General features: G+C 41.4%; 2 protein-coding genes across 4 annotated transcripts in view; one reads left to right on the top strand and one right to left on the bottom strand.

Moving 5' to 3' along the window:
• Window positions 1–13,921, bottom strand: part of LOC129861404 (kinesin-like protein KIF16B) — a 71,570-nt gene extending 57,649 nt beyond the window's left edge. For both annotated transcript variants that reach the window (XM_055932815.1, XM_055932811.1), the window contains exons 1-4: window positions 13,434–13,921; window positions 13,262–13,342; window positions 5,807–5,879; window positions 4,077–4,196 (exon numbers count right to left, since the gene is read on the bottom strand). In XM_055932815.1, coding sequence (XP_055788790.1) covers window positions 4,077–4,196; window positions 5,807–5,879; window positions 13,262–13,308 — 240 coding nt within the window. In that variant the 5' untranslated portion in view covers window positions 13,309–13,342; window positions 13,434–13,921. The remainder of the gene's footprint in view (window positions 1–4,076; window positions 4,197–5,806; window positions 5,880–13,261; window positions 13,343–13,433) is intronic.
• Window positions 13,922–14,164: 243 nt separating this feature from the next.
• LOC129861436 (MAD2L1-binding protein-like) lies at window positions 14,165–21,748 on the top strand. 2 transcript variants are annotated; one of them, XM_055932824.1, is made up of 3 exons: window positions 14,165–14,403; window positions 19,297–19,595; window positions 19,898–21,748. In XM_055932824.1, the coding sequence occupies exons 1-3, from the start codon at window positions 14,322–14,324 to the stop codon at window positions 20,432–20,434; spliced, it is 918 nt and encodes a 305-aa protein (XP_055788799.1). In that variant the 5' UTR covers window positions 14,165–14,321; the 3' UTR covers window positions 20,435–21,748. The 2 variants fall into 2 exon arrangements, with proteins under 2 accessions (XP_055788799.1, XP_055788794.1); XM_055932819.1 differs by lacking the exon at window positions 14,165–14,403 and adding an exon at window positions 14,416–18,806.
• The last annotated feature ends 16 nt before the right edge of the window (window positions 21,749–21,764 follow it).

Below are 21,764 nucleotides of genomic sequence, written 5' to 3'. Positions count from 1 at the left end.
GCTCGTATTTCTGTGTTTATTATATTATAATTATGTCTATGATTTGATATAGCAGTGACTGAGCAGTGGTAGGCAGCAGCAGGCTCGTAAGCATTCATTCAAACTTTACTGCGTTTGCCAACAGCTCTTAGCAATGCTTGATTCACACACTGTTCATGTGTTCAAGCCTATCAACTCCTGAGATTAGGCTTGCAATACCAAAGTGCCTATTAGAACATCCAATAGTCAAAGGTATATGAAATACAAATGGTAGAGAGAGAAATAGTCAACGCATCATAATTCCTATAATAACTACAACCTAAAACTTCTTAACTGGGAATATTGAAGAACTGGGAATATTGAACCACCAGCTTTCATGTTCTGAACAAGGAACTTAAACGTTAGCTTTTTTTTACATGGCACTTATACTTTGTTCTCTAAAACTGTGTTTTTCCAGCATTTAAACCAAATTGAGCATGTTTAATTATTTAAGACTAAATATATTTTATTTATGTATTATATTAAGTTAAAACAAAAGTGTTCATTGTTCATTCAGTATTGTTGTAATTGTCATTATTACAAATATATAAAATTTTAAAAAATGGCTGATTAATCGGTATCGGCTTTGAAAAATCGGAATCTGTCAACCTCTACACAGCATGATGCTGCCACCACGCTTCACTGTGGGTATGGTGTCCCCGGGATGAGGTGTTGGGTTTACGCCAGACATAGCGTTTTCCTTGATGGCCAAAAAGCTACATTTGAGTTTCATCTGACCAGAGTACCTTCTTCCATATGTTTGGGGAGTCTCCCACATGCCGAAGACCAAACATGTTTGCTTATTTTTTTTCTTTAAGCAATGGCTTTTTTCTGGCCACTCTTCTGTAAAGCCCTACTCTGTGGAGTGTACGGTTTAAATTGATCCTATGGACAGATACTCCAATCTCCGCTGTGGACCTTTGCAGCTCCTTCGGGGTTATCTATGGGTACCTTTGTTGCCTCTCTGATTAATGCCCTCCTTGCCTGGTCCGTGAATGTTGGTGGGCGGCCCTCTCTTGGTAGGTTTGTTGTGGTGCCATATTCTTTCCATTTTTTTATAATGGATTTAAATGGTGCTCTATGGGATGATCAAAGTTTCTGATGTTTTTAGAACTCAACCCTGATCTGTACTTCTCCACAACTTTGTCTCTGACCTGTTTGGAGAGCTCCTTGGTTTTATAGTGCCACTTGCTTGGTTGTGTCCCTTGCTTAGTGGTGTTGCAGTCTCTGGGGCCTTTCAGAACAGGTGTGTATATACACTGAGATCATGTGACACTTAAATAAAGCCCACCTGTGTGCAATCTAACTAATTATGTGACTTCTGAAGGGAATTAGTTGCACCAGATCTTATTTAGTGGCTTCATAGCAAAGGGGGCGAATACATGTACACGCACCTCTTTTCCATTTTTTTTAAACAAGTTATTTTTTTCATTTCACCAATTTGGACTATTTTGTGTATGTCAATTACATGAAATCCAAATAAAAATATTTAAATACAGGTTGTAATGCAACAAAATAGGAAAAAGACCGACCCATAGCACTCACATATGTAACCATGAAGTGCTTTGAAAGGCTGGTCATGGCTCATATCAACACCATTGTCCCAGGAACACTAGACCCACTCCAATTTGCATACCGTCCCAACAGATCCACAGATAATGCAATCTCTATTGCACTCCACACTGCCCTTTCCCACCTGGACAAAAAGAACACCTTTTTGAGAATGCTATTCATTGACTACAGCTCAGCGTTCAACACCATAGTGCACTCAAAGCTCATCACTAAGCCAAGGACCCTGGGACTAAACACCTCCCTCTACAACTGGATCCTGGACTTCCTGACGGGCCACCCCCAGGCTGTAAGATTAACACATCCACCACGCTGATCCTCAATCAATCAAATTTATTTATAAAGCCCTTCTTACATCAGCTGATGTCACAAAGTGCTGTACAGAAACCCAGCCTAAAACCCCAAACAGCAAGCAATGCAGGTGTAGAAGCACGGTGGTTAGGAAAAACTCCCTAGAAAGGCCAGAACCTAGGAACAAACCTAGAGAGGAACCGGGGCCCCCTCAGGGGTGTGTGCTCAGTTCCCTCCTGTACTCCCTGTTCACTCATGACCGCATGGACAGGCACGACTCCAACACCATCATCAAGTTTGCCAATGACACAACAGACCTGATCACAGACGAGACAGCCTATAGGGAGATCAGAGACCTGTCCATGTGGTGCCAGGACAACAACCTCTCCCTCATCGTGATCAAGACAAATGAGATGATTGTGGACTATAGGAAAAGGAGGACCAAGCACGCTCCCATTTTCATCGATGGGGCTGTAGTGGAGCTTCAACATCACCAACAAAATAACATGGTCCATGCACACCAAGACAATCATGATGAGGGCACTGTTACGGACTAATTCTCAGAGTAAAAACTCAACTGACACTATGAAAGGTTAACCAAGTTTATTCTTCCCAGAGGATCAATACAGCTGCATTAGACAAAGACATTGTTCACAGAAGCACTGATATTTAACCCTTTCTCCTAGGCTGAGTCTCCTCCTACACATCTGAACAAACATCTTGTTTGTCTTTACTGCTAGGCAGGACAAAGTAAATCAGCCATAAACTTATTTCTCCCTTAATGTAACCTGACCTGATCTCGACCCCCCTTCATCACTAATCCATGGCTCTCTCCCCTTATCAATGCCTGCCACATGTGATCACTTCCCTGCACTCAATATATCAATAGGATACCTGATATAATGTAAACGTTATACATTACCTTCTCTCCCTCAGTGACATGAATAAGTATATTTCATATTCTCAGACCCCAACAGAACCCTATTCCCCCTCAGGAGACTGAAAAGATTTTGCATGGGTCCCCAGATCCTCAAAAGGTTCTACAGCTGCACCATCGAGAGCATCCTGAATGGTTGCATTACTGCCTGGTATGGTAACTGCTCAGCCTCCAACCGCAAGGCACTACAGAGGGTAGTGCGTACGGCCCAGTACATCACTGGAGTCAAGCTTCCTGCCATCCAGGATCTCTAGACCAGGCGGTGTCCGAGGAAGGCCCTAAAAATTGTCAGATTCTAGCCACCCTAGTCATAGACTGTTCTCTCTGCTACAACATGGCAAGCGGTACCGGAGTGCAAAGTCTAGGTCCAAGAGGCTTCTAAACAGCTAAACAAGCCACAAGACTTCTGAACATCTAATCAAATGGCTACCCAGACTATTTGCACTGCCTCCCCCACCCCTCTTTTTCATTGCTGCTGCTCTTTGTTATCATCCATGCATAGTCATTTTAATAACTACATATACATATTACCTCAACTGGTGCCCCCACACCTTGACTCTGTACCGGTACCACCCTGTATATAGCCACGCTATTGTTATTTGACTGCTGCTCTTTAATTATTTGTTTTATATATTTATTTGTTTTCAGGCATTTTTTTCTCTCCAGGCATTTAAAAAAAACTGCATTGTTGGTTAAGGGCTTGTAAGTAACCATTTCACTGTAAGGTTTACCCATTGTATTCAGCGCATGTGACAAATAACATTTGATTTGGTTTTAGGTACAGAGTATGCAATGGTTCGGGACAGGTTCACAAGAGTTGGTCTTACTTGAACATGTATAGTATTATATACAGCCTCAGACAGTGCATGGTGTACAAAACACTGGAATCTTAGTAGACAGTGGTGAGAGAGGAGCATAGAGGTGTCCTATATGTAATCATATGGGGTGCAACAGTGATGGGGGTGGTTGAAGAGGGCCCTGGGGGTGAGAGTAAGAGGTGAAATAGGGGTTAAGCCTGAAGCATGTGTGAAAACGGGGTGAGTTCAGGCGGTATCTGAGGGTTCTGCTCTCGAGTACAAAGAGCTTGAAGAACATCACTGCAGGACTCAAGTCTGGAGCTGAAGATAAGATGTACAGCCTCTTCTCCATGTAGAAAAGAGAACACACACACCACAGAGTATAGCTGATGAAGTTGTAACCAACAGCTTACCACTTGGCTTGAGAGTGGCTGTAGGTTTAGAGGTGTGTGTGTGTTCTATACCTTCTCCTGAGGCACAAAGTTGGTGCTTCCGACATCGGTAGAATCATAGGAGAAATCATAGGAGAATGACTGTCTGCCTCTTTCCTTCAGGCCAGTGCCAGGGGTGCCTTTGGAAAGGTGCTACAAGCATAATTGCTTAGATTAATTTATAAAACAGGAGAGGTATTGTTATTTTAGTCATTGTGCAGCATGTCATCCTCATTCTAGAGCCTTTAGTTGGTCCCGATATTTGTACAAAAATGTCTCTTAAACATTGTCTGTTTTTTTTTATGCTTATATACACTGCTCAAAAAAATAAAGGGAACACTTAAACAACACAATGTAACTCCAAGTCAATCACACTTCTGTGAAATCAAACTGTCCACTTAGGAAGCAACACTGATTGACAATAGATTTCACATGCTGTTGTGCAAATGGAATAGACAAAAGGTGGAAATTATAGGCAATTAGCAAGACACCCCCAATAAAGGAGTGGTTCTGCAGGTGGTAACCACAGACCACTTCTCAGTTCCTATGCTTCCTGGCTGATGTTTTGGTCAGTTTTGAATGCTGGCGGTGCATTCACTCTAGTGGTAGCATGAGACGGAGTCTACAACCCACACAAGTGGCTCAGGTAGTGCAGCTCATCCAGGATGGCACATCAATGCGAGCTGTGGCAAGAAGGTTTGCTGTGTCTATCAGCGTAGTGTCCAGAGCATGGAGGTGCTACCAGGACACAGGCCAGTACATCAGGAGATGTGGAGGAGGCCGTAGGAGGGCAACAACCCAGCAGCAGGACCGCTACCTCCGCCTTTGTGCAAGGAGGAGCACTGCCAGAGCCCTGCAAAATGACCTCCAACAAATGTGCATGTGTCTGCTCAAACGGTCAGAAAGACTCCATGAGGGTGGTATGAGGGCCCGACGTCCACAGGTGGGGGTTGTGCTTATAGCCCAACACCGTGCAGGACGTTTGGCATTTGCCAGAGAACACCAAGATTGGCAAATTCGCCACTGGCGCCCTGTGCTCTTCACAGATGAAAGCAGGTTCACACTGAGCACATGAGCACATGTGACAGACGTGACAGAGTCTGGAGACGCCGTGGAGAACGTTCTGCTGCCTGCAACATCCTCCAGCATGACCGGTTTGGCGGTGGGTCAGTCATGGTGTGGGGTGGCATTTCTTAGTGGGGCTGCACAGGCCTCCATGTGCTCGCCAGAGGTAGCCTGACTGCCATTAGGTACCGAGATGAGATCCTCAGACCCCTTGTGAGACCATATGCTGACACATGCACATTTGTGGCCTGCTGGAGGTCATTTTGCAGGGCTCTGGCAGTGCTCCTCCTTGCACCAAGGCGGAGGTAGCGGTCCTGCTGCTGGGTTGTTGCCCTCCTACGGCCTCCACCACATCTCCTGATGTACTGGCCTGTCTCCTGGTAGCGCCTCCATGCTCTGGACACTACGCTGACAGACACAGCAAACCTTCTTGCCACAGCTCGCATTGATGTGCCACCACCTGCAGAACCCCTCTTTTATTGGGGGTGTCTTGCTAATTGCCTATAATTTCCACCTTTTGTCTATTCCATTTGCACAACAGCATGTGAAATTTATTGTCAATCAGTGTTGCTTCCTAAGTGGACAGTTTGATTTCACAGAAGAGTGATTGACTTGGAGTTACATTGTGTTGTTTAAGTGTTCCCTTTATTTTTTTGAGCAGTGTATATATATAGCATTGAAATGAATCAATAATTCACCTTTTTGTTGCAATCTATAGAAGTGGTGCTCCCCTCCATGTGGATAATGACCTTCGCAGACACTTCCTTTTCTCTGTGAAATTAATGTAGACTTTTGAGCAGTTTACTTGAAGTCAGTCAGGCTGTTTTCTGTAGAAAACTGAATACAATGCCCAATGTGGCCTACAGCCAATTGATTGGTAGTGCCTTGATAAATACAGTCAGTGTCGTGATGATAATTTACTTGAATCAGAAATTCCCCTCTTATCAGGTAAGAAGAGTTTGAACTGTGCAGTTATTCTTTGAAAAATCACCATTGGACTTCAAAATGTGTTGTGCGAATCATGACTATATCAAAACATATATAGCCTTCGTTCATATGCTGAGTCATATCTAGCCCATTTAGACGCCAACTACATTTAGCCCCTATTGACGATAGTATCTTCTGGCCGGGGGAGTTTTATTAAGAGCCCCAACGCTTGCTCAAAATGTTAACGCTTACGGTTTGGTTTAGGAAACATAAGGAACGCATGTTCAATATCAGCAAGAAATCATTTTATTTTACAACACGGTTATATTACTACACACCTTTATAGTCCAAGGACCTTAGATGTTCTGTTTAGGGGAGAATTGGCTGTGGCAGCCAAATACTCCATCTAAACGTGAATCAATTCTCAATTGCATTATTGTTCTAGAAACATAAAGTCCCCTCCTTTTTTTCAGTGACAACACATTTGTGTATTCCTATTGCACACAGGTGTTCGTAGACGCAGATGATTAGCACAGATTGTGGACTCTGCTCTGTTTTCCCTAAACAAGCGCTGTAACATGGACATATGGCTATGTGGGAACCCTAACAATATGAAGAGTAACATTAGGCTTCTTTAGTCCATTAAAGGGCTAAGTCATATAACAAAAAAATATGCTGATATGTCAACATGACTGTACATAGGCCAGTGGTTAGAGCGTTGGACTAGTAATCGAAAGGTTGCAAGATTGAGAGGGGGTATATTATTGTGGCCCTGGTGGCACGAAACCAATCGGACTGCATGGAGATGCTTGGGAACATGGTCAAAATGGATGACCGTATTGTGGGTGTTTCAGGAAGAAGGTGTACATTTGACCTCCATCATCTAGGATGTGACAATGGTAAATAAATCTCTACATTTATGCTCATTTTTTGTGCGGTCTTGCAGGCCTTCTCATGCAGCTGCAACTGCAAGTACATTTGTAAATCATGACCCATCTTGAGTTGGGCTCTGGGATGGTGCAATTGTTGAGAGGGTGAGCTTATGGTTGTGTGGGGGTAAGGGCTGAATGTGTGTGGGTGTATGTGTGTATCCCACAACTGTTGTGAAGGAAGAAGTAAAATATGTTAGGGACTATAGAGGATGATTCACAGCAATATGTAATAAAAATCGAGGTGAGGGCGATGGAAATGCATTTGGCAATGGATCTGCTTCGGTTCGGTGGATGGTGCTGTGTGCACTTTTCGAAGGATGGATCCCAGTCGGTCCGGGGCTGTGCGATGCGGGGGGTCGGGGGTGGTCTGCCGGGCATTGGGATGACAACCCAACTCGAGATGGGGGCTTTTGGCGGGTGGAATAGTGGGGACCAATTGGAGGTTTGCTTAGTGGAGATGCAAATGTCATGGTACAACTATATAGACACTCAATCATTATGTTACTTTTTAATAGGACGTTTACAAACATATATTTTGATAAAAATAATTGAAAGGTGTGTCTCATTATGGTAAGTGGTGAAATAAGTATAGCCAGTTACAATTGTAATGGCTTAGCAGACAATAAGAAAAGACGATCAGTATTTACCTGGCTAAAAGAGAAGGATTATAATATCTACTGTTTACAGGAAACCCATTCGACAGTTTTAGATGAAGTTTTGTGGAAAAAGAACTGGGGGGGCAAAATATATTTCTCCCATGGGCAAAGAAATTCAAAAGGGGTGATGGTTTTAATTAATAATAACTTTGATCCAAATGTGCAACTTGTCCAAACAGATCCTCAAGGTAGATGGATTATTTTAAATATGTTATTGGACAATAAACATATATGGCTTATTAACCTATATGGTCCGAATAATGATGATCCAAGCTTCTTTGACAATATATATAAGAATGTATCAACTCTACAAGCAACACTAGACTCTATTATTATAGTGGGAGATTTTAATACGGTCTTAAATACCTCTATGGACCGGAAAGGAAATCACACTACAAACTATCACCCTCAGGCACTTAAGGAAATTAGGAATGTCATGGATATATTGGAATTAGTGGATATATGGAGACTTAAATACCCTGACCTAGTGAGATATACATGGCGGAGGCTTAATCAAGCTAGTCGCCTTGACTACTTTCTTATATCATTCTCTCTGGCACCAAAAGTTAAAAAGTGTTTGATAGGGGACAGAATGCGGTCGGACCATCACATAATTGGCATATATATTACTCTTACAGAATTTCCACGTGGGTGAGGATATTGGAAATTTAATCAAAGCCTACTAGATGATAAATTGTTTAGAACTAGGACAGAAGAATTTATAACTGACTTTTTTAGACATAACATAGGTACAGCAGATCCCCATATTGTATGGGACACTTTTAAGTGTGCCTTTAGAGGCCATGCAATTCAGTACTCATCTATAAAACAAAAGCAATTTCGATCAAAAGAGTCCATATTAACAAAGGAAATTGAAGGACTAACAGTACAGTTAGATAACAATAAAAACAGTACCATAGAGGCACAGAATAAGTTAGAGGAAAAACAAAAAGAAATGGAGGAACTTATTCAAGAAAGATCCAGTGTAATATATTACAAAAATAAAGCGAACTGGATGGAATATGGGGAAAAATGCACCAAATTCTTTTTCAATCGTCAATATAGAAATGCTACCAAAAAAAACGTATTAAAACTTGTTACAAATGATGGAGTCACGCATGATTCACCAAATGATATTTTGAAAGAGGAAGTAAAGTACTTTAAGAATATATTTCCGTTTCAGGCTCCTCCATCTCCACTAACTGAAACTAATTGTATGGATTTTTTCCCTAATAATAATGTAAAATTAACATCTGTACAGAAAGACTCATGTGAAGGCCTAATTACAGAGGAGGAACTACTTGATGCAATTGGGGCCTTTAAGGATGGGAAAACTCCAGGACTGGATGGCATACCAGTGGAAGTATACAAACATTTTTTTGATATAGTCAAAGGACCATTATTAGCTTGTTTTAACCACTCCTATATAAATGATAGATTATCAGACACGCAACAAGAAGATGTGATATCATTATTACTGAAACAGGACCCAAGTGGTATATTTAAAGATCCAGTCCATTTAAAAAATTGGAGACCTCTTACACTTCAGTGTTGTGATGCAAAAATCCTAGCAAAATACTTGGCGCATAGAATAAAAAAAGTTGTCAGATATTATTCATCCTAATCAGACAGGTTTTTTACATGGACGATACATTGGAGATAATATAAGGCAAGTACTGGAAACAATGGAACACTATGAAATATCGAGGACACCAGGCCTGGTTTTCATAGCTGATTTTGAAAAGGCTTTTGATAAAGTACGACTGGAGTTTATATATAAATGCCTAGAATATTTCAATTTTGGGGAATCTCTTATAAAATGGGTAAAAATTATGTATAGTGTAAAATAGTAAATAATGGCTACATCTCAGAAAGTTTTAAACTATCTAGAGGAGTAAAACAAGGTTGTCCACTATCGGCATATCTATTTATTATTGCCATCGAAATGTTAGCTGTTAAAATTAGATCAAACATTAATATTAAGGGATTAGAAATCCAGGGCCTAAAAACTAAGCTGTCATTGTACGCTGATGATTCATGTTTTCTTTTAAAACCACAACTAGAATCTCTCCACGGCCTCTTAGAGGATCTAGATACATTTGCTATCCTCTCTGGATTAAAACCAAATTATGATAAATGTACCATATTACGTATTGGATCACTAAAAAATACACATTTTACATTGCCATGTAGTTTACCAATTAAATGGTCTGACGGTGATGTGGACATACTCGGTATACAAATCCCAAAAGAAAGAAATGATCTCACTCCAATACATTTTTATAGAAAGTTAGCAAAAATAGATAAGATCTTGCTACCATGGAAAGGAAAATACCTGTCTATGTGGGAAAATCACCCTGATTCACTCTTTAATCATATCACAGTTTACCTATTTGCTTATGGTTTTGCCTACACCTAGTGACCTGCTTTTTAAATTATATGAACAAAAAATATTCAATTTTATTTGGAACGGCAAGCCAGATAAAATTAAAAGGGCCTATTTATATAACGAATATGAATTCGGAGGGCAGAAATTATTAAATATTAAAGCATTAGACCTCTCACTAAAGGCATCAGTCATACAAAAGTTATACTTAAATCCAAACTGGTTCTCTAGTAGATTGGTACGAATGTCTCATCCTATGTTCAAGAAGGGCCTTTTTCCCTTTATTCAGATTACACCTGCTCACTTTCGGTTGCTTGAAAAGGAAATAATCTCCAAAATATCTTTATTTTTTAAACAAGCCTTAGAAAGTTGGTTGCAATTTCAGTTTAATCCACCTGAAAGGACGGAACAAATAGTACAACAAATCTTGTGGTTAAATTCAAATATAGTAATTGATAAAAAAAATGTATTTATCGAAGAAATGTTTAAAAAAGGTATAATTTTTGTGAATGATATCATAAATAGGACTGGTGGAGTAATGTCACACATGCAGCTAACACAGACATATGGAAATGTCTGCTCTACCCAAAATTACAACCAATTAATTGCAGCATTACCACAAAAATGGAAGAGGCAGGTGGAAGGGGATAAAAGTAAGGAACTTGTATGTCGGCCTTATATTAAAGAACATAAATGGTTAAAGAAAAGTGTGATAAATAAAAACATATACCAATTTCATTTAAGGACCAAAAAACGTACAGCTGTGCCATATAAATTGCAAAATAGTTGGGAAGAGATTTTCGATGTACCCATTCCATGGCACGTGGTTTATGAATTGATACGCAAAACAACGCCGGATTCAAAACTTCGAATTTTTCAATTTAAATTATTGTACAAAATTCTTGCAACTAATAGAATGTTATATATATGGGGGATACAATCTTCCCAGCTCTGTAGATTCTGCTGTGAGGAGGCAGAGTCATTAGACCATTTATTTTGGTATTGTCCGCATGTAGCTCGTTTTTGGTCACAGGTCCAGGAATGGTTGAAGAATTGCAACATTTGCGTAGAACTAACGCTACAGATAGCAATACTGGGGGATCTGAAAAGCCATAGTCAATCAATCAATAATATAATAATTATTTTAGCAAAAACGTTTATTTTTAATTTACAATCCGTGGAAGCTATGAGAATAGGAAGATTCAAATCTTTTGTGAAGCATCACAGCACAGTTGAAAAATATATGGCAAATAAAAATCCGAAATGGATGATGTTGGAAGATAGATGGGAAAGGTTGAGTGGAGCTGAAGAGTGGGACTAATAACAAGATAAACAATGTAGGGCATACGGGATCTGTGAAATGTGTATAGGTGCGGAGCTATTGTGAAATAGCACAGTTACAAGTGGAAATCAAACTGGATGGACAACAGAAATAGAGGAAGGACTAAGAACAAACAAGAGAGAACTATTATAAAGTAGACTGTCTGTAAAATGTGTATAAGATGTATAAATTGAAGGTAAAAACAGAAATGTTTATCAGTTTACTCCAATTGGGGGATCGGTGGTAGGGTTTGCGGGGAATAATAATAAAGGTATACTCTTTAAAAAAAGTATGTATGTCTATGTAGGTATGTGTATGTATATATGTGTATATGTATGCATACGTGAATGGATATATATATTTACCCCAAAAAATATGGGGGATTGGAAATGATGCAGACAATTACATTGGAAGCAACATTCTTTCCGCAATATTAAGCTGATCCACCCCCCAGAAAAAAAAAAAAAAAAAAAAAAAAAAAAAAAAGATTGAATCCCTGAGCTGACAAGGTAAAAATCTGTCCTTCTGCCCCTGAACAAAGAAGTTAACCCACTGTTCCTAGGCCGTCATTGAAAATAAGAATTTGTTCTTAACTGACTTGCCTAGTTAAATAAAAGTAAAATAAAAAAATAAAGGCCTAGTTGAAAAAGGGGATATGAGTTTAGGAAAGCCTGTGATAGTACATTAAATCAGTTACACAGTTTAAATCAAGTATTTGAGTTTTTACCCAAAGTCAACCTTTAAAGTGATTGTCCAATGTTCACAAATGTCTATGAAATATGACCTATAATTAAAAGACAAGTGAAATCGTTATCCTGACAAATTTTTGTTAAAAAGTATGTTAAAAAGCAGATTTTCTGTGTTGATAGTGTGGAAGCACCCCAACAACAGAATGGTGGAGGTGTATACTGGTCATTAAAAATATTAAGGTGAGTAGACTGCTGATTGTCCAGACATCATCCTCTGAGGAAATCGCAAGCATGTTTTATGCTGTTTTATGCTGCAGTAGTTTGTGTCGGGGGGCTAGGGTCAGTTGGTTATATCTGGAGTACTTCTCCTGTCTTATCCAGTGTCCTATGTGAATTTAATTATGCTCTCTCTAATTCTATCCTTCTCTTTTTTTCTCTCTCTCAGAGGACCTGAGCCCTAGGACCATACGTCAGGACTACCGGGCATGATGACTCCTTGCTGTCCCCAGTCCACCTGGCCTTGCTGCTGTTCCAGTTTCAACTGTTCTGCCTGCGGTTATCTAACCCCTACCTGTCCCAGACCTGCTGTTTTCAACTCTTAATGATCGGCTATGAAAAGCCAACTGACATTTATTCCTGATTATTATTTGACCATGCTTGTCATTTATGAACATTTTGAACATCTTGGCCATGTTCTGTTATAATCTCCACCCGGCACAGCCAGAAGAGGACTGGCCACCCCTCATAGCCTGGTTCCTCTCTAGGTTTCTTCCTAGGTTTTGGCCTTTCTAGGGAGTTTTTCCTAGCCACCGTGCTTCTACACCTGCATTGCTTGCTGTTTGGGGTTTTAGGCTGGGTTTCTGTACAGGACTTCGAGATATTAGCTGATGTACGAAGGGCTATATAAAATAAACTTGATTGATGTTTTAAACGGGCTGCTTGAGGTGGAGTTTTTGGAAGTGTTTTTTCTAGAATGTATGCCTTGGCCACAAATACCACTATAGGATGAGTCAACAACATTATTTGGGTAGGAGTTAACAGAATATGAACATATGAGATAGTAACTGAACAGTTACTTTAAAACTGCAACATTTTTACTTTCCACTTATACTGTTTTCAAAATGCCGCTCCATGTACCCAAGAGAAGAATAATAGGTAATGTCAAACTGTGTAGAAGTGCTGGAAATACTGTTCATTAACGTTGCCATAGTGCGTATTGACTGACTCCATCAGTATACAGACCTTTTGATCAAGGGTCGTACACGGACAGCCACACGCACTGACGCCATGGCACAGCGCACTTTCGTCCTAGTCACCTGAGAACTGCACCGTGTCAGTCACATAAGTAGCTACAATCCGTTAACTTTGAAATGGCAATAAACTGATTCAACTGTAATAGCTGTGGGAAACTTACTCGTTTGCAGGCCTCTTCCAATAGTTTACTTCTCAGAACGGACTGATATCAACTTGATTAACTGCGTGATGCAGCTGCTGCCATTGTGCTTGTCCCCGTCTGCACAGACTCACCGCTAGGTGGCTCTACTTGATTTGGGTTCATAGGATTGGGCTCCAGTCTTCCACGACCATGTCAAGAAGGTATTCCGCCACAGATAGAGCAATGATAAAGATATTTAAGCGGATGTATAAATGTGAAGCATCCGCTTGGCGTTTCCACTCACTACCTTATATGGTGGTTAGAGAAGACCCAGTGGCCAGTGGGAGAAAATGGAGCGAGATGGATTGTGGACGAAATTCTGACAAACGTTCTCATCGATGAAACATTTGATCTCAACAGTTTTCTGTTCCCAAAACTATAATTTATTACGAACAGAGTGGACTAAGTTTTGTAGTCTTTACCCTTTGCCAAATGTTTAAAAAATTGCGTTGTTTAGAAGGAGTACAGTTGCGAATTGAGTTATCAACACACGAGTAGGCATTCCCTAAAGCACAGGTGTCAAACTCATTCCACGGGGGGCCGAGTGTCTGCGGGTTTTCGCTCCTCCCTTATACTTGATTGATGAATTAACATCACTAATTAGTTAGGAACTCCCCACACCTGGTTGTCTAGGGCTTTATTGAAAGGAAAGACCAAAAACCTGCAGACACAAGGCCCTCCGTGGAATGAGTTTGACACCCCTGCCCTAAAGGAAATAGCCAAATACATGCTAGAACGCGGCAATAGGATCTCGCTAGCTCGTGCTTGGCTCTGCACCCTTCATTGTTCTGCCTACTATGACTAATTTGTTCCCATTGAAAACGACAGGCTGTGGATAGCCAGGCTCAGCAAGGGAAGATTCTGCAAATGGAAAAGCTTAATGGGAAGAAGATTAAAAGCAATGTACCTCAAATCCCATTTTATTTGTCACATGCGCTGAATACAACAGGTGTAGTAGACCTTACAGTGAAATGCTTACCTGGTGCCTATGCTATGTTGAGCGGAGTCATCAATGAGGTCACACTATCTATGTCCATAGATGATATTAAAGAAAATGTACAGATAGGATTCCTTAGTTTCAATGTTTGAGAATTTGTCCCAAATGCACTGCATTGTCACTGACTTTGAATAAAGCCAGAGTTTCTATGTATGTGGATGACTCAACACTATACACGTCAGCTACTACAGCGACTGCAACACTCAACAAAGAGCTGCAGTTCGTTTCAGAGTGGGTGACAAGGAATACGTTAGCCCTAAATATTTCTAAAACTAAAAGCATTAAACAAAACACTCACTAAACCCTAAACCTCAACTAAATCTTTTAATAAATAATGTGGAAATTGAGCAAGTTGAGATGACTAAACTGCTTGGAGTAACACTAGATTGTAAACTGTCATGGTCAAAACATATTGACGCAGTCGTAGCTAAGATGGGGAGAAGTCTGTCTATAATAAAGCGATGCTCTGCCTTAACAACACTATCAACAAGGCAGGTCCTACAGGCCCTAGTTTTGTCATGTATCATGTATTTATTTATTTATTTTGCTCCTTTGCACCCCATTATTTCTATTTCTACTTTGCACATTCTTCCACTGCAAATCTACCATTCCAGTGTTTTACTTGCTATATTGTATTTACCTCGCCACCGTGGCCTTTTATTGCCCTTATCTCACCTCATTTGCTCACATTGTATATAGACTTATTTTTCTACTGTATTATTGACTGTATGTTTTGTTTATTCCATGTGTAACTCTGTGTTGTTGTATGTGGCGAATTGCTATGCTTTATCTTGGCCAGGTCGCAGTTGCAAATGAGAATGTGTTCTCAACTATCATATCTGGTTAAATAAAGGTGAATTTTGTTATATATTTTTTTATGTGGTCAGGTGCCACAAAAAAAGGACTTAGGAAAATTGCAATTGGCTCAGAATAGGGCAGCACGGCTGGCTCTTGGATGTACACAGAGAGCTAATATTAATAATATGCATGTCAATCTCTCCTGGCTTAAAGTGGAGGAGAGATTGACTTCATCAGTACTTTTATTTATGAGATGTATTGACATGTTGAATGCACCGAGCTGTCTGTCTAAACTACTGCCACACAGCACGGACACACATGCATACCCCACAAGAAATGCCACAAGAGTCTCTTCACAGTCCCCAAGTACAGAACAGACTATGGGAGGCACACCGTACTACATAGAGCCATGACTACATGGAACTCTATTCCACAACAAGTAACTGACGCAAAAACATCTTATGGAACAGTGGGGACTGTGAAGCAAAACAAACATGGGCACAGACACATGCATACGCACCCACACACACACAAACGATAACATACGCACTATACATACACATGGATTTAGTACTGGAGATATGTGGTAGTGGTGGAGTGCCTGAGGGCACACAGTGTGTTGTGAAATCTGTGAATGTATTGTGTTTTAAAATTGTATAAACTTCCTTCATTTTGCTGGACCCCAGGAAGAGTAGCTGCTGCTTTGGCAGCATATTAAATACAAAAAATACAAATTGTTTTAAATGCCAAAGAATGGGACATGAAGCTGCTCAGTGTAAAGGAAAGAAAAGATGTGCCAAGTGCAGAGAGGAACATGATTACGGTGATTGTGGAAGCAATGTGAAGGTTAAGTGCTGTAATTGTAGGGGAGAACACAGTGCAGCATTTGGTGGATGCCAGGTGCAGAGAGAGGTTAGAGATTTCCAGAGATATAGGATCAGTCATAATGTGCAGAGGCTGTAAGACATGTTGGTAGAACTACACTGCGGACTGATGGAGCTTACATGGATGTTCCTGTAGTAGCAACTGTAGTCATTGCTTCTACTGGTCTTGGCATGGTTTTGAGGCCTGCTCATAAAATCTTGAAATCATGAATGTGCGGTGTCAAATGACACTTTGATAATTAATAAAGTTGACTTCATAGCTTTAATTGGTAAGGTTATCAATACAACTCGGTTGTGGAAAGCAGAAAACGCAGGATGAAGGTTAATGTGGAGATGGCAGAAGAGATATTGTGGGTAACATACGTTACTGTTGAAATGGTTGCTGACATGCTGAACACTCCTAAGGGTGGATTTTTTCAGCATAATATAGATCAAGTTTAATGGGGTTGGGCAGTTTTTTGGGGGAGAGGGTGTGGTAGAAGTTAGTAGGGATTTATTTGGTTTAGAATTTTCATGGTGGTATAGAATTGGGCAGATAATGATTGATCGGACATTCAAGCACAGTAGGTGACTACATTCACTTTAAACATTTGTTTGCAGTCTGCCATGATATCATAGAAGAAGCAAAAAAAGAAGTGCTGTGGTCTGTCTTGGGTTAGTTATAAACACCTTTGATCCAGGCCTTACAAAAAAAGATTTGAGTTTTGAAACTGCAGTCAAAGTGCAGTAACTGCAGTCGACTATGGTATTTTGGACGCAGTAATTGCAGAATAACTCTAGTAGTTATACTGCACTCTAAAATCACTGCAGTAAAAAAATGTTATTTTGGACGCAGTATTTGTCGCATACTGCAGTTATACTACACCCTGACTGCAATCTTTTTTCATAATGGAGCTTTTGTCAAATTAAAGTCAGATTTGACTTTTCACAGCAGGTTAAGAGAACTTAGGGAGCAGGTTAGGATAATACATGTAGCAGGTTAAGAGAATTAGGTAAATGTTTAGAAAAGGTTTAGGGTTAGTTAAAATCCCCCCAAATTCTACTTTTGACGTTCATTTGACTAAAGCTGGATCCCTTAAGATTCCTGGTGTTTGTGATGCTCGTCATTTGGTGCGACGCAGACAGGGTGGCGTGAGTGGTGAAAAAGAAGAATCGGTCTGTCCTTTTCAGTTTTGATGTTGAGTCTTTGCCTGACATAGTGATGATAGGAAATATAAGTTATCCCGTGTGTAACGGATGTGAAATGGCTAGCTAGTTAGCGGGTACGCGCTAGTAGCATTTCAATCAGTTACGTCACTTGCTCTGAGACTTAAGTAGTGTTGCCCCTTGCTTTGCAAGGGCCGTGGCCTTTGTGGAGCGATGGGTAACGACCGTGCTTCGTGGGCAACCGTTGTTGATGTGTGCAGAGGGTCCCTGGTTCGCGCCCGTGTCGGGGCGAGGGGACGGTTTAAAGTTATACTGTTACATTGATGCTGTTGACCCGGATCACTGGTTGCTGCGGAAAAGGAGGAGGTTGAAAGGGGGGTGAGTGTAACGGATGTGAAATGGCTAGCTAGTTAGCGGGTACGCGCTAGTAGCATTTCAATCAGTTACGTCACTTGCTCTGGGACTTAAGTAGTGTTGCCCCTTGCTTTGCAAGGGCCGCGGCTTTTGTGGAGCGATGGGTAACGACGCTTCGTGGGTGTCAGTTGTTGATGTGTGCAGAGGGTCCCTGGTTCGCGCCCGTGTCGGGGCGAGGGGACGACGTAAAGTTACTACTGTTACACGTGCAAGCTTTTGTGCCGAATACATTACGTTGTTACAGGTGTCAAGCTTATGGGCATGTCACAGCAGTATGTAGGAGGGAGGTTCCTAGGTGTGAGAAATGTGCAGAAGGGCATGAGACAAAGGAATGTGTAGCACTGGGGAAAGTAGTGGTATGTGTTAATTGTAGGGGTGTCCATGAGGATGGGGATCAAAAATGTCTGGTCAAGAAAGGCAGGTTGAGGTTTCCAGGTTTTAGAGTAGTGCAGAAGTTGTCTTATGCTGAGGCAGTGAAGAAAGTTGAGGTGGTGGTGGCAGCTGCAGAGAGGTATTTGGGTGTGCGAGACTTGACGTCAGAAGAGTTACAGGGTGTGTTAAGTGGTGGTGTCCCATCCTTTCAGGCTGTTGGCCTTAGGTAGAACTGAATAGATTTAAATAGTGGAGTAGGTTGGTAGGTTTAGATGGTAGGGTATTTTTTTGTTTTTAATTTAAAGATTCAAGCGAAGTATAAGGGAGTTATACTCCAGTGTAGTAGGTGGCGGAAATGCTAAATGTATTTGATGCCAACCGCCGTTGAACCTCAAAGAAGAAGAATGAGCTGGATCCCTTCAAGCAATGACCGGTTTCCACTCGTCTTCCCATGATGCAACGCACTGAGTGGAATTTTTCAAAACGAGTCAGCGATGGCGGAACAAACAGGCAGGGAGGTGGTAACGGGGAGCGTAGAGACAACGAATACATTCACAAATGATCACAACCTCCGATCAAAAATGTGTCTCCCAACTTCGCAAGGAAAAGGGGTCAACATACACATTAAATCCGACACCAAATGTAACGTCCCGAGCCGGACAAACGACTTCTCAGACGAACAATCAGCTACGGAAACCTCGGGGCGACTATCCCAGGAAACACCGACAACAACAAGCAAATGTAACACACCAAACAGCTCAAAGTCAGATGAGATTAAATCCAAAAATATCGTAGTAACCACGGAAGATAAGGAAAACTACATCCTCTCCTGTGTTTCTGATGTTGATCGGTCTCTTCTATTCCTATTGACTTGCGCATGATGTTCACGTGTTGCTATTCGTAGGTAGCTACAGTACTTGTAGCTACGATATCTCTCTGTGTCCATGATAAATGTATCATACGTCAGTCAGCCAGGTCATACGCATGATATGTCAGGTGATCAATTCTTTGAAACATAGCTGTAGAAATGGTTTGTATTGTAAAATAAGCTTATTGAACCAACAACACTTATGACAGCCTAGTCTCTCTGACTGGTTGCCTGCCACCATGGTGCCTAGGCTGTCATTAGTCTCGGAAACCCAGCACCTATCTCCTAAAAAGTTATTTGACAGTGATCTGCTCAAATTCTGAGGTGGACCTATCAGATGATTCTATTGTGTTCTATCCACAGATCCGTCATCCGCAGACAGTACCTGTCAGGTTATCACTGAGACCAGCAGCACAGACACAGCCACCACTCTCCCCCCTCTGACCCCCTCCAAGCAGGCTGAGGCTGATGATGCAGCGACACTACGGAGGGCCAGGGAGGAGGGCCGTGTGGAGGTAGTCTTCCCAGGCTTGGTCACACAGGAGGCCTGCTGCCGCTTCGTCAGTGAGATACTGAAGTGTATCCTTTACCAAAGACAACAGCTGCCCATGACCTATGACCAGCTGGTTTACTCTCAGAAGAGACAGCAAGCTGCCATGCAGGTGAGTGCTGGGCAGTGATGCTTCCAACGTTCTCAACCATGTTTCTCTCACTAATTATTTAACATCAATGACTGTTTTCCCAATTTGTCTTTCTTTGATTCCTTGTTTCATCTCTTCTCACCACCTTCTCAAAATACATTGGAGAAGGTCGGAGGGGATGAACCTTGGGAACCTCTTGCATTACAGATTTATTCCAATTGAATAAATACTGGCTGCTATAATAGCCCTACTCCTAGCAGTGTTGTCTAGGATCTATGAGTTGCTGTTTGACCCCAGGCCCTCACTCTTCCTCTTTCCCCCAGAATGAGGAGGCGGTGGGCTGGAGGCCCGGTCAGTCCACTGCAGAAGGCCTGGACTGGAGGAGGTGCCAGCGTACCCTCCAAGACCTTGAGCAGGTGCTACAACAACTGGAAGTGCTCTTCTCCCTCTCCCTGGTCCCCCGTGTGCTCCTCCTGCTCGGCGGCTCCCTCCTCCTTCCCAAGGAGCTGTACGAAGTCAACATGGAGGATGTGATACTAGCCACCGGCGACCGGAGCCTACGCGTCTCCTCGTGTTTGCGCCAAGTCTTCCGCACGCTCTTCGTGGCCGACCTGTTGTCTGACGCTAAACCTGTCCGGCTCACAGCCACGACGGTCATGGTTCTGGCCCATAGGGACTGTGGCGTGGGGTGGTTTCGGCCCAAGCTGGATTTCAAGGTCCCCACACGGGTGAAGAGCCAGGTTATTTCTCTGTCTTGTGACCCCAGTAGTGTCTCTGGGTCTGAGGGAGGAGGGCAGACTGCCTGGCAGGACTATGTGTGGTTTCAGGCCCCCTTGACTATCAAAGGCTTCAGCAAGTGACAAGGAAGGTAATCTAACCCACAGCCATAGCATAATATGAGATGAGACAAGGTCCTGTATTCAGAGTCTGAAAGTAAGAGTGCTAATCTAGGATCAGGTCCCCCCTGTTTAAATAATCCTACTCGTACTGATCTGAAGGCAAAACTGGGCCCGTCTTTATGAAGTGTCTCAGAGTAGGAGTGCTGATCTAGGTTCAGTTTGACCTTTTGGATCACAATGACTAACATTATATGGACCTAGGGCACCTGATCCTAGATCAGCACTCTGAGACCATTTGTGAATATGGACCTGTGTAAAAGCAGCCCAAGTGTTGACCGAGTGGATTTACACATTTGCCATACCTCTCTTTCAGGGACACCTGTCTCTCTGGCTGCATTTACACAGGCAGTCCAGTTCTGATCTTGTTTTCACTAATTGGTCTTTTGACCAATCAGATCAGCTCTGAAAAAGATCTCATGTGAAATTGAAAAATTATCAAAATTGTGCTGCCTGTGTAAACACAGCGTATGTAACCCTGAGCCTAGTCCAGGGACTGTTTTTATTACAATTCATATGAAAGCTGTCGGGATCTGTACAGAATTTTTTATTAATTATGTTGTCTTTTAGCTATGTATTTACTTTTAGCTTGGCTATGTGCTGTAATGAAAGCAGTGTTGGTGCTGTTACTGTGTATAATATAGCCTTCTAAAAAATGTTATGGACAGTATGCCTACTTTTCATCTGGTTGAGACGCAACACTAGCTGTACCTGTATTGTACATTCACGTGTCATGGTTTTCAATTGCTTAAAAATGGAGGTCTGAAACAATCTTTTGTAAATATACAGTGCTGTTTGTCAGTTTTAGCATGATCACTAAATGATTTCAGGTTAATTTGAATTGTACACATCTGCAGCTAAAAGCTGAATTATAGTATACATCCCAGGACTAGACTTATTCTGGGAAACCAGCCCCACCAATATTAGACACTACAAAAGACTTAACAAGCCAGACATTACAGGGTTGTCACAATAGATGTGATTACAGCAGTAGTGCATTATTGCAACAAGGACAGGAGAAGGAAAGAGCTGAAACATCTGATTATATGTTGCTTCCACAGTTCTTGTTCAATATGGAAGACATTTGTAACCTGAATGTGTTAGTGCTGGTCAATTATGTTTTGACTGATAGTGCACATTATCAAATGACTAAGCTTTATTCATATTACATTGATCTTAAATTATAATAGCATTGTTTGACAGAGTATTTCAAATATTGACTTGATAAGACAGTTTGATTTTGAGCTTTGATAACAGTATAAAAGGGTTTTAGAGAAACTTGGACTATTAGTAG

Source organism: Salvelinus fontinalis, chromosome 1, assembly GCF_029448725.1.
Source record: "Salvelinus fontinalis isolate EN_2023a chromosome 1, ASM2944872v1, whole genome shotgun sequence".
In the NCBI taxonomy this organism is placed as follows: Eukaryota; Metazoa; Chordata; class Actinopteri; order Salmoniformes; family Salmonidae; genus Salvelinus; species Salvelinus fontinalis.
The sequence above is the reverse complement of the archived record's forward strand: the minus strand, read 5'-3'. Positions and strand labels throughout refer to the sequence as shown.